Below are 16,465 nucleotides of genomic sequence, written 5' to 3' on the forward strand. Positions count from 1 at the left end.
ATCTACACTTAAAGCTCTACAGCCTCTCAAATGTCACAAAACTGACCAAATTTAATTTCTACTGAAATCCAAGAATTATAATGTCGGTTTATTTTTTTATTTTTTAAACAATGTTTTTATTGAACATGTTATAATTTAAACACAATAGGAACATAAGACCAACATACATATTTAAAAAAAAAAAAAAAAGGGGGCCATCTAGAAAGTTGTAAAAGTATAACATCAGACAGTCAAAGTCAAAACAAAATTTCCAAGCCATTCGGATTAAGGTCACACTTTTTGCTCTTTTCCTTCCTTTTTTCCTCCCTCTTTTCCCTTTTTTTCTCTTCCCTATTTTTCTTTTTTTTTCCTTTTTCCCTTTCACTTCCTTTTCCCCCCTTTCTCTTTTCCTTTTTCCCTCCCCTTTTTCTCCTTTTCTTCCTTTTCCCCCCTTTCTTTTTCCTTCTTTCCCCCTTTTTTTCTCTTCTTTTTTTTTCTTTTCTCCCTTTCTTACTTTTATATAGTTATTTATTTTTCTTCCCTCTCCCATGTTTTACGACAAAAGGTATAATTTAATTTTGTTCAGATAAAAGGTTCCATTTCTTCCAATATTGTTTACATTTATCAGAGGAATGTCTGATGGAAAAGGTTAGTCGCTCCATTACATAAAGCTCGTGTATTATGTCCATCCAGTCCTTGGTGGTTGGTGGTTCCTCTTTCAACCATTTCTGAGTTATAGACTTTTTACTGGCTGGCTGTAATATTTGTACCGGTCCTGTTTTCTCAGAGAGGTTGGAATGTTGCCCAAATCAAATGTACAAATACTCTTCCCTATTTGTAGTCCCATGATCAATTGTGTAATCTTAGCCACCTCTGTCCAATAAGGTGAGATTTTAGGGCATTCCCAGAAGATATGAAAATGACCAACATAAAAATGTCCACATTTCCACCAACATTTGCCATGTTCAACATTTTTGGTTTGCAGTTCTTTAACCCAAGGTGTAAAAAAAACAAAAACAAAAAAAAAAACACACTACATTCTTCCAAGAGAACTCCCTCCACAGATCAGAGCTTGAGATGGTTTGCCCATTCTTCATCAGAAATTTTTATTTTAACATCTTTTTCCCATCTGAGCTTAATATAATTTGTAGATTTTTTCTTTCTCATCTGCAAAATTGAGCAAGTTCTAGATATCTGTTTTTTTGTCAGTTACCCTTTGCATGCATCTATAAAAATGTCAGTTAGTGGCTGTCTATCCTGCTTGTTGGCAATATCTGCATTGAAATGGTGTCGTAACAGCAAATACCTAAAAAAATTATCCTTTTCCAGATAATAATTATAATGTTGGTTTATTTTTGCAATGTGTTGTTTTAACGAAGAGAACATATTTATCCGGGGGGGGTCCCATGGTGAATATTGTCTTGCATGAGGTTTTTAGATGACCTTTGACCTGACCCACGTGTATGTTCCCAGGGACGTGCACGCGAACATCTGTAACATGTCTGTAAATCGCTTCAGAATGTTATCTGGCTTCAAAAACAGGGTTTTTGATTTAGGAGTGTTTATTTCTCATTAACATTTACAAAATATATGAGAAAAACATTAGATTTATACAGAAATAAGCTGTTTAGGCATGTTTTCCACCATCTTTTGTTCATTTTATTCGAGCAAGCAGCCAGCTGATGCCATGCTGTCTTTCTTTACTCTGATTGGCTGCTGCCATGTCCTTCCCAGCATCCCTCACTTAGCTCGGTGGAGTCCCCACGTGATCTACAACATTAGTACCAAATGTAGTTCATGGCGTCTGATTGCTTGAATTTCTGCTCTTCAAGGGTCAGAATTCTAAATTATTCCCAGACAGCGTGAATTTGGATCAGATTAGCAAATTCCCTTATTTAAATGCTAAGGAATAAAATTCTAGTGGTGCTAAAGAAAATTTTTTTATGACTTCAATCTTAAAAAACCCACAGGCCGTACAGCTTTAACACAAGACACAATCAATTAACAAATAAAACTTCAGAACAATTTAAGGACCTGCTTTTAGATAATAGACCTCAAAAACTTTATGTCTGTTAATAATCTGATAAACCAGCATCTTATAGCGTGCTGTCAACTGCTGAGCGACTGAGACACTTGACCCCAGAAATGACCTGGTTGATGCGCTGAACAGTTATTCAACTGCAACTTCACCATACAGTGTTTGATGTGCTGAAAATGTGGTAATAACATGAAATAGAAGGTGGTGCTAACAAACAGACGAGGGACTGACGAGGATGGACAGGATTAGGAATGAACATATCAGAGGAACAGCTCAGGTGGGACAGTTTGGAGACAAAGTCAGTGAGGTGAGACTGAGATGGTTTGGACATGTGCAGAGGAGGGACCCAGAGTATATAGGGAGAAGGATGCTGAGGATGGAGCCACCAGGCAGGAGGAGAAGAGGGAGACCAAAGAGGAGGTTTATGGATGTGCTGAGAGAGGACATGCAGGTGGTTGGTGAGACAGAGGAAGACACAGAGGACAGGGTGAGATGGAGACCACTGATCTGCTGTGGCGCCCCCTAATGGGAGCAGCTAAAAGAAGAAGACAACAAAGTTGCTCAAACAGTGACAAACATAACTTTGTGCCACAGCAATAAAGCAGTCAAAACAGTTGTTGCTTTTCTGGAGTCAACACCGAACCACAACATCTGGTTTTCTACCGACACGTCTGACGAATACCTTCACCTGGAAACAGCACCATTCAGTGTAGAAGGACAACATTACATTTTGGCTGCTACATTGCTTATTCCAGTTAAGGGTCCCGGGGAGCTGTCGCCTGGGCGTGGCTCTGGAGGTGGGGGGATGATCTATTTATTTATTTTAGTTTTTTGGTGAAGGTACTGACTGAGGTGGCAGCTTTGTCCGATGAAGCCCGTCCTGCAGGAGCACTCCCCGCTGATGTGGTCACAGTCAGCCCCGTTCTGGCAGCGACACACCTCGGCGCACTCTGAGCCGTAGAAACCGGTTGGACATCCTGCAGATAAACAACACCAAAAAGTCCAAAAGCTGCAGACAGAGATGATGTGTGAACAGACAGATGGAAACACCTGCTGACAAACTCCACATCTGCTACTTCCTGTTGTACTGTGCACCAGCATTCAAGAACAACTGCAGTTATGATGCTCAGTTAGCAGCAGGGGGCGCTGTTGTGGAGATTCTTCACCATTTAAAACAGGTTCAGACATGACAGAAGGTTACAACAATATTACACGTGTCCCCGAGTGCTCAGCCACGACGTGGTTGCCCCGCCCCTTTCTGAAGATCTGTCCACACTTAGTCGCCAATCAATGTTCCAGAACGCTCCTACACGGCTTGGACCTGCTGCTCGAGAGAGGAAGTCGTTCTCATTTCTCAATGTTACCAGGTGGTGTGAGCCGAGAACAAGAGACTCGCAGGGTCTCAACGTCGTACGAGGTCTGTGATAAAAGTAACGGACCTTATTATTTTTTTCAAAAACCATATGGATTTGAATCACTTGTGATTACATCAGACATGATTGAACCCTCGTGGGCATGCGAGAGTTTTTTTCACGCCTGTCGGTTTCGTCATTCGCCTGTGGGCAGTCTTTGAGTGAGGAGTAGACCACCCTCTCGTCGATTTTTTCATTGTTTAGGAATGGCTCAGAGACTGCTGCTTTGTTTGATAAAAATTTTTTCAAAAACTGTAAGGCACAACTGAGTGGACACCATTCGATAAATTCAGCTGGTTTTCGGTAAAAATTTTAACGGCTGATGAGAGATTTTGGTCTGGTAGTGTCACCGTAAGGATGGCCCACGGTGCCTGACGGCAATCTGCGCTTCGAGGCGGCAGCGTCTCGCCGTTTCAAGTTGAAAACTTCCACATTTCAGGCTCTGTTGACCCAGTAAGTCGTCAGAGAACAGAGAACTTTCAGAAGAAGTCGGCATGAGGAGTTTATTCGGACATTCCATTGTTAACAGACATTTTGTAATGAAAGAACGTGCGGGCAGAGTCGCATGTCGGGCATATCGGGGGTCGCGACAGGAAAAACACCTCCGTTGGAAACCTTAACGGGCAAGTTGGAACATGCCCAAGCTGTTAAACAATTTCTCAGTTACTCGCTTGTTGAAAGCCATCAAAAGCCGCCTGAATTTTACAAATGGTTTTCAACACGGAGGTGTTTTTCCTGTTGCGGCGCACACAGATTCGCCGAGTCGTCACGGAAACGACTCGGCGAATTTGCGCGCACGTCTTTCATTACAAACTGTCCTTAAACAGTGGAATGTCCGCATAAAGTCCTCATGCCGGCCTCTTCTGAATCTTCTCTGTTCTCTCACGACGTCCTGGGTGAATTAAGCCTTAAATTAGGATGTTTTCAGGTCGAAACAGGCCGACGACAGCGCCTGGAAGCGCTGCGCGACGTCCCGCTCCGTGGGAAGTCCTTACACCGACAGAAACACCCCATAATCTCATCAGCCGTTAAAGTTTTCACCGAAAACCAACTTAATTTCTCGAATAGTGTCCACTCGGATATCCCTCACAGATCCAGAAAAAATGTTGATAAAGCAACGCGCGCCGTCCGCAGCGGCTATTCAGACAAAGAGATTCCGACGGGCGGGGTGGAGCACTCCTCACTCAAGCCCTGCCCACAGGCGAATGACGTCACCGACACACGTGAAAAAACTCACGCATGCGCACGAGGGTTCAACCTTGTCTGACGTAAAAACATATGAATCAAATCCATTTATTTTTTGAAATAAAATAAAAAGGACCGCTTTTTTCATCACAGACCTCGTACATCAGAAATTCACAAAAACAGAGTGCAAACAAAATCAGAAGGAAACCAAACAGATAAAGTCACAGTTATCAGTGTTTAAAACAGACTTTTCTGAAAACTACACATTTCTACAAATCTCAGACCCAACAGAAAACCCTCCTGAGATATCAGGAGTCTGATCCATCACAGTGACATGTGTAACCATGGCGACTGTGATACATATGGATCACAGACAATCCAAAGGACATGTTTAAAATTAACAGCCAGCAGGTGGCAAACAAATCCCAAATTACAACAGTCTCAGTCAACAAAAAGCACAATAAGAACCAGAGCAGAGGTGGGCGGATCGATCCTAATATCGATACCAACGCTGGTATTTATACTGAACGATTCATGTAAAAAGATCGATACTCAAGCTTTTTTTCTCTCCCGCATGCACTGACTGCTGCACACGCAGATTCATCAAAGTCTGCTCTCTGTCTGTAAGAGCAGTGCTGCGCTGTGTCACACAACATGGAGCAGCGCACCTTTGTATTGTGGTTTGTCAGCCCTCTACCTCAGGAGATTTTGTTTTAAGTTGTGTTGAGTGATATTTTTTTAAACAAAAATGTTGATTGTGATAATAAAGTATTTTGTTGTCACGTACAACGTTTGGCGAAATTCTATCCTAGGTCTTTTGGATCCTTTGGATCTATGAAGCTTAAATATGAAAAAGTATCGGTATCGATATCGGCGGTACTGGGCCTGTATTTACTTGGTATCGGATCAATACCTAAATTCCCGGTATCGCCCACCTCTAAACCAGAGTGTCCATCCGCGTTTATTCTCCAAACTATAGCTGAAGAACTGAAGAAAACCACGACATCCTGCGTCCTGTCAGTAAACGTCTTCACCAACAGCCGTTAATTTTTTAAAGTCATTTTATCATTATTGTGTAAAAACACTTTTGTATGAGAACTGAAGAACCAGCTGAAATGTCCATAGCAGCGTGTCGCTGCTGGACAGAAACTTGGTTCTCCTCCAAAATCCCAACAATGAGTCATCCTTGAGACGTGTCTGATTTGGGTGAATCTTTCTCAGATGCTCCATTTTGTTCACCACCAAAATATATGTTCTAAAATTGAAACCATTCAAACGCTGTGAGGAAGAATTCTGAACGGTGCTTAGAAGACGCCAACATAACCATCAGAATCAGAATCCATCAAGAATGGAAGGAGAAGAAGAAGCATTTTCTATGAACTGTGGATGGATGACAGACGGACGGACAGACGGACACTTCGCTGTGACATCATGGGACCTTTGGTTAAGATGAGCAATAATAATAATGATTCTTATAACACAAAACATCAGATTCACACTCAGCTGTGACGGCAATAACTAATATTTTTGTTTAATTACTTTCAGTCCCTCCAGAAATTTGTGATGCCACGATCTGAGCAATTAATTCAACAAATAACTAATATTTCGATATATCTCTATATAGATCAAGATGTGGAGGTATATCTGTCTGTCTCTCAAAATGTTCATGTATTGTGGTTGAATTCTTTGTTCTTGATATTCTTCTGGAGGGTCTAACTTTCTCGAAATTAAAGTTGTTATTTTTTAAATGTAAACAGCCTTTGTGATTGGCTGCTCTGCTGAAGTTTCAGTTCTCAAAGTAATAAAAACACTTACAGACTGTGAACCTGTAGGTTTATAGGGAATATGTTTAAATGCATTTTGTAGATTTTTTTTTTGTTAATTATGTCTGATATTTAACTTTATCCTTTTAAGTCTGCAATATTTTGTGAAATTTTCCAAAAACCTGCTTCCAGTCTGTCACGGAGACAGAGGACAACACTCACAACTAGTTTCCTCTGATGAGATTTCTGTGATGTCTTAAAGTAGTTATAATAAATAATTAAAAGTAAACATTTTCTGACCTCAGTGGCATTCAATGAAGACATTTCAAGACCTACAACAACATTTTCTGTGCATGTTTTGTGTGTCTGTTTCGTTTCTTTCTCTGGGAATGAGGAAGGAAAAAGGAAACAATCCAAAGGTAAACAATCAAAACTGTGATTAAGACAAAAAAATGTTTGTTTTCTTACAAGATATGTTTACATGTTTCTGACAATCTGCAGCTTTAACTCTCCTCTTTCTCCTATGTGCACGTTAATAACTTTGAACAGTTTCAGCTTGCAGTACTACTACTGGCCACTTGATGCAAAGTGGATTTGAGGTCATGGACAACAGCTTGTAATGAACACGACGTCGGAGAATCTGTGTGTCACAGATGCAAACGTACGCTGAGTGCAGTAGAGTCCCGTCCATCCAGGGCTGCAGTTACACTCGCCGTCTGTAGGGGCGCACTTGGCTCCATTGTGACAGTTACATGTGTGGATGCAGTCTGGACCCCACGACCCCTGAGGGCACGCTGTCAACAAAGATTAACACACAGTCAGATGGCTCAAGTTGAAAACAAACATACAAAGACTATCGAGCACTAACGTCAAACTCAACGCGAGGACTCAAACCATCAGATCAGGACTCAGTAGTAAAAGCCTGAATGGGACAATCCCCAGAAATGGATAAAGAAAATAATCTTTTGAACAGTTCAGCTTCAAAGTCCAACCAGATGGTTCTCTGTACAACACCGAGGTTCGGTGCATTTACTGTTGATGTGAGTTGAATAACCACTGAAATATGTTGAATCTCAAATACAGCGGTGGGCACAGTTCCATTAATCCACCAACCGCTAATTATCGAAGCTAAAGTTTTCATTATTAGATTAGCTTTTCAGATAACTTTGAAAACCATCAGCGGACCAATTAGTGTCTGATAAATTTAGGTCCAATCATTTTTAGACCGCTAACATATTTTTGCAGGCAGAGTGAATAAAGCTCAACAGTTAAAAACATCTGAAATCAGAGATTTTAGTACCTACCTGTTAAATGTTTTGAAGCAGACAGACAGCTCTATCCTCTGCAGACAAAGGAGAACTGGTTACAGAAGAGAAAGGAATAAAGAGAGAGGAAAAAGATCATTTCTCTTTACAGCATACAGACTCTCCGGCATATCACACAAGTCATCAACAGGCATACAGTTTTAACTTATGGTTAAAATTTGAACCAAACCAATTCCAGACAAGTCATTTAAATTTATGTCACGTCTGGTGTTTTAGAAAGTGAAAATATCAGCTATATGTTTTAGTTTTAAAGTAATGCACTAATTTTGAAGGTTTTAGTGTTTGGACAGACACACATGCTGCAGAACATTATGAGTAAAGCCTCACGACAGGAGAAATGCATTGAGACGCTCTGAATAGGCTACACTTAAACTGCTGTAGTCTAAACAGCACAGAGAATCCACATGACGCCAATTGTAAATGAACATTATACAACCAAAATGTACATTTATATGCTTTTCATCACATTAATAAGAGGCTGCAGCAACTCTCTGGTGCACAAAGGATTATGGGATATCTCAATAGGGCGAATGAACACTGGCCATCTACTGGCCAGTAGACAAAGAGCTAACTTCACTTTCCCCCAGAATGACATGAACAGGAAACGATCGCAGCTCACACAACTTGAGTTTCTGGCATGTTTACATAAAACAAACACAATAACAATGTCTATAAACCCAGAGAACAGATTCACAAGAGTTTTAGGCACAATATGTAAAGAGTTTAATACTGTTGTCCGTGTGCAGCGGTTAAAGTGCAGCCTGATCAGAGCATCTCAATGCATTTCTCCTGTCATAAAACTTTACCCACAATGCACTGCAACATGTGTGGTCCAAACACTAAAACCTTCAAAATTAGTGAATTACTTTAAAACTAAAACATACAGATGATATTTTCACTTTATAAAACACCAGATGTGATGTTAATTTAAATAACTTGTCTGGAATTAGTTTGGTTAAAATTTTAACCATAAGATAAACTGTATGCTTGTTGATGACTTGCGTGATATGCCGGCGAGTTTGTATGGTGTAAAGAGAAATTGTCTTTATTATCCCTCCTCTTTTTCCTCGGTCACCAGGTCTCATTTGCTGACAGAAAGCTAGTCTGTGTCTTGTGTGTGCTTTTTATATGTGTTCATGCTTTTTATATGTGTGTCGTCTGTCGTCATGAGGCCGGTCATGGTTTGCTCAGCCCTGCTGTTGACCTAAGGCAGGATATACATCTGTAGCTGGTCCCCGGGCGCCTAAAGGCGACTTCTGCTCCTAACTGGCAATTAGGATGGGTTAAATGCAGTAAACACATTTCATTGTGCAGGGAACATGTTCCTTTGTGCATATGACAATAAAATTCTTTTGAATCCTTTGAATCCTTTGAATTTGAATCCAGTAGTTGCTAGTGTACTGACGGCCCTCATCTACTACAAGTAACAGGTTCGTGGTCCACCTGGTGGACATTTACTATAAATTCAAGTACAATAGAATTTTGTCAAGAACTGCAGTGTGTGAATTCTGTTCATCCTCTTAATATCTGCTGAATTAAACATCATTTAAATCATACGCACACAATATAATCATTATTATTTTGTTAACTACTTTACCTTTATGAACTCTTTTGTGTGTGGAAAATTCTGCAACACTTGCACATAACATTTCAAGAGGAAATATTCTGGGTCTTAACTGAAGAAGGCAATTTACTGACCATGACTTTGGATGCTTTTAGTTTTTGTTTCACTGGTGGTTATCTCTGACTGCACCAATATCAGCCAACTCAATTTCAATTTATTTTCACTTATATGGTGCCAAATCACAACAAAGTTGCCTCAAGGTGCTTCACACAAGTAAGGCCAAACCTTACCAACCCCCAGAGCAAGAACACAGGTGACAGTGGTAAGGAAAAACTTCCTCTGATGATTTGAGGAAGAAACCTCAAGCAGACCAGACTCAAAGAGGTGACTCTGCTTGGGCCATGCTACAGACACAATTTACAAAACAATTCACAAAACGAATATACGGGAAATTCTGCCGGTGCACAGGACAGGAGGGTTACAGTAACAGACACCACACCCATCTCTGGATGGAGCTGCACCTCAAACAGAGAGACAGAAAAAAAAAACAATCAAGCATCAGAAAGATAAATACAGTATAATTCGTCAGCATTAAAGGACATGTCGCACCAAAATCATAACAATTTAGATTTAGTCCGTTAGTGACCATCCGATGATCCACTGGGATTACTTTGTGCACTTCCATGACCGGTTTCAAATGATATGGCATTCGCAGCAAACGGTTATGGAGACATCCAAAAACAAAGTACTCGTCAGTACTTGGATGTTTCCAACAGGTGACGTCTCTACTAGAAGTGTCCCAGCGTGTGCTTCAATGGAATGCAGCTGCTAACGTTAAGAACGGAGGCACAGATTAATTCCAAAGTTTACGTAAGTGTGATGTCGTGCTATGACGACTCGTTTTTAAGTGATAACTGTTCATTTTGATGCAGTCACGGTAAAAGTTGCAGCTTTGAGAAGGTTTCTGTGCACCTGCACGGCCACGAGTCATAAACGCAGCCTGTCACTAACCATCTCTGCTCCAGGTTCAGCTTTGAGCATGATTAATTACAAGTGATGCTATCAATAAAATCTAAAAAAAAAAAATCTATTATCAAATACTCCACACGAACAAAGAAGCACACGTGTGTGTTTGAAACTGGCTCCAGCTTCACCTCTCTCATGATCGTGTAACGTTAAATAACATCCATTAACTCCTGGAAATAATGTATTCTGACTTTTTCCAATGTAACAAATCCAACAATCTCAAGGCAGTCTGTTAAACACAGTGTCAGATGTCCCGCGTCCATGTCCACAGATTCAGTAAACCAGCATCCACACAAACAGTGCCACCACACTTTAGGTTCCAAAATCCGACACTCTGACAAAGTTAAGAGTTTCGGGGTGAAGCGTGTCGTCTCCTCTCTGTAAATCCGAGCCATCACTTTTGAACAGCAGCTCAGAAGCTTCGTTTTTGGACGGAGCAGGTTTGTTTCCCTCTGTCTGTCAGTCACTGAGATGTTTCTGTTTTCCTAATAAGGACGTCACACACTGAAAAATGCAGAAAACTGCCAAGTGAAACGTGCTCCGGAAATGAACCTGATAACGCTCAGAGTGAGAGGAATAAAATACATCAGAGATCATTAATTATTAGTACATGTGTGCAGAGACACTTACAATCATGAGTACTTTTATGTTGTCTTACTAACTGGGATGTTAAAAAAATATGTGAGATATGTCCTTTAAGCAACAAGAAAAACAGAAGAAATACTAAGGTGATTGCCCCCACTAGCCCTAAGCTTCACTAAAAGACCTACACACACACACACACACACACACACACACACACACACACACACACACACACACACACACACACACACACACACACACACACACACACACACACACAAGTGAATAACACAGTGCCATTAATTTCTGTCAGTTCTTTGGTGAAAAGCAAAGAAATGAGGTCGATAAGTGCTGAGGAGAGAAGAAAGAGATTTGTAGCTTACGTTTGGAGCAGTCCTCGCCGATCCATCCAGGGAAGCACTGACAGGAGCCGTCGATGGGATTACAGGTACCGTTGTTGGTGCACGTGCACGTGTTGGCGCAGCCTTTCCCGTACTTCCCCCTGGGACACACTGTCACCACGCACGTACACACACACACACACACACACACACACAAAGAAGGGATCAGTGTGAGGACAATAACAGAATCTTCATGTCACAAGACACCATCCATGAGGATGAACCGTAACCTGGACGCACGATGACTGACAGACGATTTAACTCCAGCATGCCACAGGAAACTACCGCAATGGTTTAACGTGTTCGTAAGAGCTGGCTGCTTTGTGTTCCCGAGGTTAAACTTCCATGTTGTCCCAGACATTTTTCAGAAATCCCGGACTCACCTTCATAAGATGTGATTTTCAGCTACAGTTTGCCAGAAGACACATGGGAGACTCGAGCCAAGATTTAATCTGTTTTCTTGCAACAGATTTCTTCTTGGTTCCACTGTCATAGACTCATGATCAGAAGATGAACCTTCAGCCAGATGCCAAAACAGAAGGTTCCTGGTTTCAGACCCCCGTGTCCATTCTCCATGTAATGTGGAGTCCATGCAGCGTAAAACCAACATGTGGATCCACACTGGATCTGCTGTGGCGACCCCGAATGAAACAGAGAAGCTGGAAGAACTTTTTATGTGAAGTTTATCATGTTTTACAGCTTTATGTTCACTATGAGTTTAAAGGTCATAACGTTCATATACATTAATATATGTTGAAATATTTTAAAATTGAAATGTGTAAAAGCTGAAGAGTTCCTAGAATTTTGTATTTATTTATACAACTTGTACAATTCCAGCTAAGTATTAGGTTAAACCTCCGAAAGTGTGACTGAGAGAGACTGTGTCTGTCTGTTTGTCTGTGTGTGTGTCTGTGTGCATGTCTGTTTGTCTGTGTGTGTGTCTGTCTGTGTGCATGTGTCTGTCTGTGTGTCTGTTTGTGTGTCTGTCTATCTGTGTGCATGTCTGTCTGTGTGTGTGTCAGTTTGTCTGTGTGTCTGTTTGTGTGTGTGTGTCAGTTTGTCTGTGTGTCTGTCTGTGTGAGTCTGTCTGTGTGCATGTCTGTCTCTGTGTGTGTCTGTGTGTGTGTGTGTCTGTCTGTGTGTGCAGACCAGTCTGTGTCCAGCAGAAGACTGCCCCTCCCTGAGCCTGGTTCTGCTGGAGGTTTCTTCCTGTTAAAAGGGAGTATTTCCTTCCCACTGTCCCCAAGTGCTTGCTCACAGGGGGTCGTTTTGACCGTTGGGGTTTTTCCGTAATTATTGTATGGCTTTTGCCTTACAATATAAGGCGCCTTGGGGCAACTGTTTGTTGTGATTTGGCGCTATATAAATAAAATTGATTTGATTTGATTTTGTGTGTGTCTGTGTGCATGTCTGTGTGTTTGCCTGTGTGCATGTCTGTGTGTGTGTGTGTGTTTCTGTGTGTGTCTCTTTGTTTGTCTATGTGTCTGTCTGTTTGTCTGAGTGTGTCTGTCTGTTACTCTGTGTCTGTCTGTCTGTGTGTCTGTCTGTCTCTGTGTGTCTGTTTGTCTGTCTGGGTGCGTCTCTGTGTGTGTCTGTCTGTATGTGTGTATATGTGTCTGTCGGTGTGTGTGTGTTTGTGTGTTTGCCTGTTTTTCTGTCTGTTCGTCTGTGTGTGTGTCTGTGTGTCTCTGTGTGTGTCTGTCAACAGACACACACAGAGACAAACACAAGTACTTAAAAAAAAAAAAAAAAAAAAAATCATTCTGCGATTGAGGAACTGGCAAACTGATGTCCCAAAGCTGCAAGCAGGTGCCTCTACATGCACAGAACAGAACTTGTGACAGAAGTTGGGTGGTTGTCTGTCTGTCTGTGTGTCTGTTTGTCTGAGTCTGTCTGTTCGTCTGTCTGTTTGTCTGAGTGTGTCTGTCTGTTACTCTGTGTCTGTCTGTTTGTCTGTGTGTGTGTCTGTTACTTTGTGGCTGTCTGTCTGTGTGTGTCTGTCTGTTTGTCTGAGTGTGTCTGTCTGTTACTCTGTGTGTGTGTCTGTCTGTGTGTGTGTCTGTTACTTTGTGGCTGTCTGTCTGTGTGTGTCTGTCTGTTTGTCTGAGTGTGTCTGTCTGTTACTCTGTGTGTGTGTCTGTTTGTCTGTGTGTGTGTCTGTTACTTTGTGGCTGTCTGTTTGTCTGTGTGTGTCTGTCTGTTTGTCTGAGTGTGTCTGTCTGTTACTCTGTGTCTGTGTGTCTGTCTGTGTGTGTCTGTATGTTTGTCTGTGTGTGTGTCTGTCTGTTTGTCTGTTTGTGTCTGTGTGTTTGTCTGTTACTCTGTGTCTGTGTGTTTCTGTCAGTGTGTCTGTCTGTCTGTCAGTGTGTCTGTGTCTGTGTGTTTCTGTCAGTTTGTCTGTGTGTGTCTGTCTGTTTGTCTGTGTGTGTCTGTCTGTTTGTCTGAGTGTGTCTTTCTGTTACTCTGTGTCTGTGTGTTTCTGTCAGTGTGTGTCTGTTTGTCTGAGTGTCTTTCTGTTACTCTGTGTCTGTGTGTTTCTGTCAGTGTGTCTGTCTGTGTCTGTCTGTCTGTCTGTTACTCTGTGTGTCTGTATGTTTGTCTGTGTGTGTGTCTGTTACTTTGTGGCTGTCTGTGTGTGTCTGTTTGTCTGAGTGTGTCTGTCTGTTTGTGTCTGTGTGTTTGTCTGTTACTCTGTGTCTGTGTGTTTCTGTCAGTGTGTGTCTGTCTGTTTGTCTGAGTGTGTCTGTCTGTTACTCTGTGTGTCTGTCTGTCTGTTACTCTGTGTCTGTGTGTCTGTCTGTTTGTGTCTGTGTGTTTGTCTGTTACTCTGTGTCTGTGTGTTTCTGTCAGTGTGTCTGTCTGTCTGTCAGTGTGTCTGTGTCTGTGTGTCTTTCTGTTACTCTGTGTCTGTGTGTTTCTGTCAGTGTGTGTCTGTTTGTCTGAGTGTGTCTTTCTGTTACTCTGTGTCTGTTACTTTGTGGCTGTCTGTGTGTGTCTGTCTGTTTGTCTGAGTGTGTCTGTCTGTTTGTGTCTGTGTGTTTGTCTGTTACTCTGTGTCTGTGTGTTTCTGTCAGTGTGTGTCTGTCTGTTTGTCTGTGTGTCTGTCTGTTTGTCTGTGTGTCTTTCTGTTACTGTGTCTGTGTGTTTCTGTCAGTGTGTGTCTGTCTGTTTGTCTGAGTGTGTCTTTCTGTTACTCTGTGTCTGTGTGTTTCTGTCAGTGTGTGTCTGTCTGTTTGAGTGTGTCTTTCTGTTACTCTGTGTCTGTGTGTTTCTGTCAGTGTGTGTCTGTCTGTTTGAGTGTGTCTTTCTGTTACTCTGTGTCTGTGTGTTTCTGTCAGTGTGTGTCTGTCTGAGTGTGTCTTTCTGTTACTCTGTGTCTGTGTGTTTCTGTCAGTGTGTCTGTCTGTTTGTCTGTGTGTGTGTCTGTCAGTGTGTGTCTGTCTGTTTGTCTGAGTGTGTCTTTCTGTTACTCTGTGTCTGTGTGTGTCTGTCTGTGTGTCTGTCTGTTCGTCTGAGTGTGTCTTTCTGTTACTCTGTGTCTGTGTGTTTCTGTCAGTGTGTGTCTGTCTGTTTGTCTGAGTGTGTCTTTCTGTTACTCTGTGTCTGTGTGTTTCTGTCTGTTTGTCTGTGTGTGTGTCTGTCTGTGTGTCTGTCTGTTCGTCTGAGTGTGTCTTTGTTACTCTGTGTCTGTGTGTTTCTGTCAGTGTGTCTGTCTGTTTGTCTGTGTGTGTGTCTGTCTGTTTGTCTGTGTGTGTGTCTGTCTGTTTGTCTGTGTGTGTCTGTCTGTTTGTCTGAGTGTGTCTGTCTGTTTGTCTGAGTGTGTCTGTCTGTCTGTTACTCTGTGTCTGTGTGTTTCTGTCTGTGTGTGATTTTGCAGGTATAACCACAAAAAAAAACAAATAAATGCAGACTGTGTTTAATGTATTTGCATCAGGACAGTGACATCTACTGACAAAACTACGGTGGCTGATCGGGGCCACAACCCTTCCAAATAATAATAATAATAAAACCAGAGCTAATGTAAGAAACACAAATACAAAAACAAATGCACCAATAAATACAACGTGCAGCACGTCACGCGATCACATCACATGATCTCAACACACCTCAAACCCCTCCCCTTCGTCACTTATCCAGATATGTTAACTCTGTTACTCTGTGTGTCTGTCTGTGTCTAAGTCGGTAAACCCTGATATTCAGTTCCACAAAACACCAGGCTTGGTTAGTAACCATGGCAACACATGCTCTGAACATGTTCAGGTTCCACATGAAGCCAAAGCTGCTGCTGTGTCACAGTGACCTCATGACCTCTGATGGAGACGCCTCGCCTGCATCCTGTTATCAGTCTGAATCATCGTGTTGCTGCAGGTCACATGCTGACGGAGGTTTTACAGAACGCATGACTCCACTAAAAAACAAAAACAAAAAATAAGAGAACAATTTGTTTGGTCTTTATAAATTAAGCTCAGCTCCGCCGGAGATGTTTATCATCAGATTAACTTGGTTCAGTTCAACCTGACTGTCTCCCATCCATACTGAAGAACTGTCCCCCGTGTTCACACACATCTTCAACACCTCACTGGAGACATGCCAGGTGTAAGCATGCTTCAAGGCCTCCACCATCATCCCCATCCCCCAAAAAAAAGAACTACAGGTCTTAATGACTACAGACCCCTGACCTCTGTAGTGATGAAGACCTTCGAGCACCTTGTACTCACAAACCTCACGGCCATCTCTGACTCTCACCTGGATCCCCTGCAGTTCTCCAACAGAGCCAACAGGTCGGTAGATGATGCTGTCAACACAGCCCTCCACTTCATCCTCCAGCATCTGGACTTTCCAGGAACCTACACCAGGATTCTGTTTGTGGACTTCAGCTGTGCTTCAATACCATCATCCCGACCCTGCTGCAGGACAAGCTCTCTCAGGTTGACGTGCCCGACTCCACCTGCAGGTGGATCACTGACTTCCTGTCTAACAGGAGGTAGCATGTGAAGCTGAAGGTGCATGTCTCCAAAACATGGTCCATCAGTACCGGATCCCCCAAGGCTGCCTTCTTTCTCCTCTACTCTTCTCCCTGTGCACCAACAGCTGCACATCCAGTCACCAGTCTGTAAAGCTCCTGAAGTTCACAGATGATACAACGCTCACTGGACTCAGAACCTGGAGGTGTACAGGACCTGTACA

General features: G+C 42.1%; 1 protein-coding gene across 1 annotated transcript in view; it reads right to left on the reverse strand.

The window, feature by feature from the left end:
- LOC117521924 (multiple epidermal growth factor-like domains protein 11) overlaps positions 1-16,465 on the reverse strand; it is a 253,072-nt gene that overhangs the window by 23,011 nt on the left and 213,596 nt on the right. The window contains exons 15-17 of the mRNA XM_034183290.1: positions 11,261-11,389; positions 7,043-7,171; positions 2,866-2,994 (exon numbers count right to left, since the gene is read on the reverse strand). Coding sequence (XP_034039181.1) covers positions 2,866-2,994; positions 7,043-7,171; positions 11,261-11,389 — 387 coding nt within the window. The remainder of the gene's footprint in view (positions 1-2,865; positions 2,995-7,042; positions 7,172-11,260; positions 11,390-16,465) is intronic.

This window comes from Thalassophryne amazonica, chromosome 2 (genome assembly GCF_902500255.1).
Source record: "Thalassophryne amazonica chromosome 2, fThaAma1.1, whole genome shotgun sequence".
Taxonomy (NCBI): Eukaryota; Metazoa; Chordata; class Actinopteri; order Batrachoidiformes; family Batrachoididae; genus Thalassophryne; species Thalassophryne amazonica.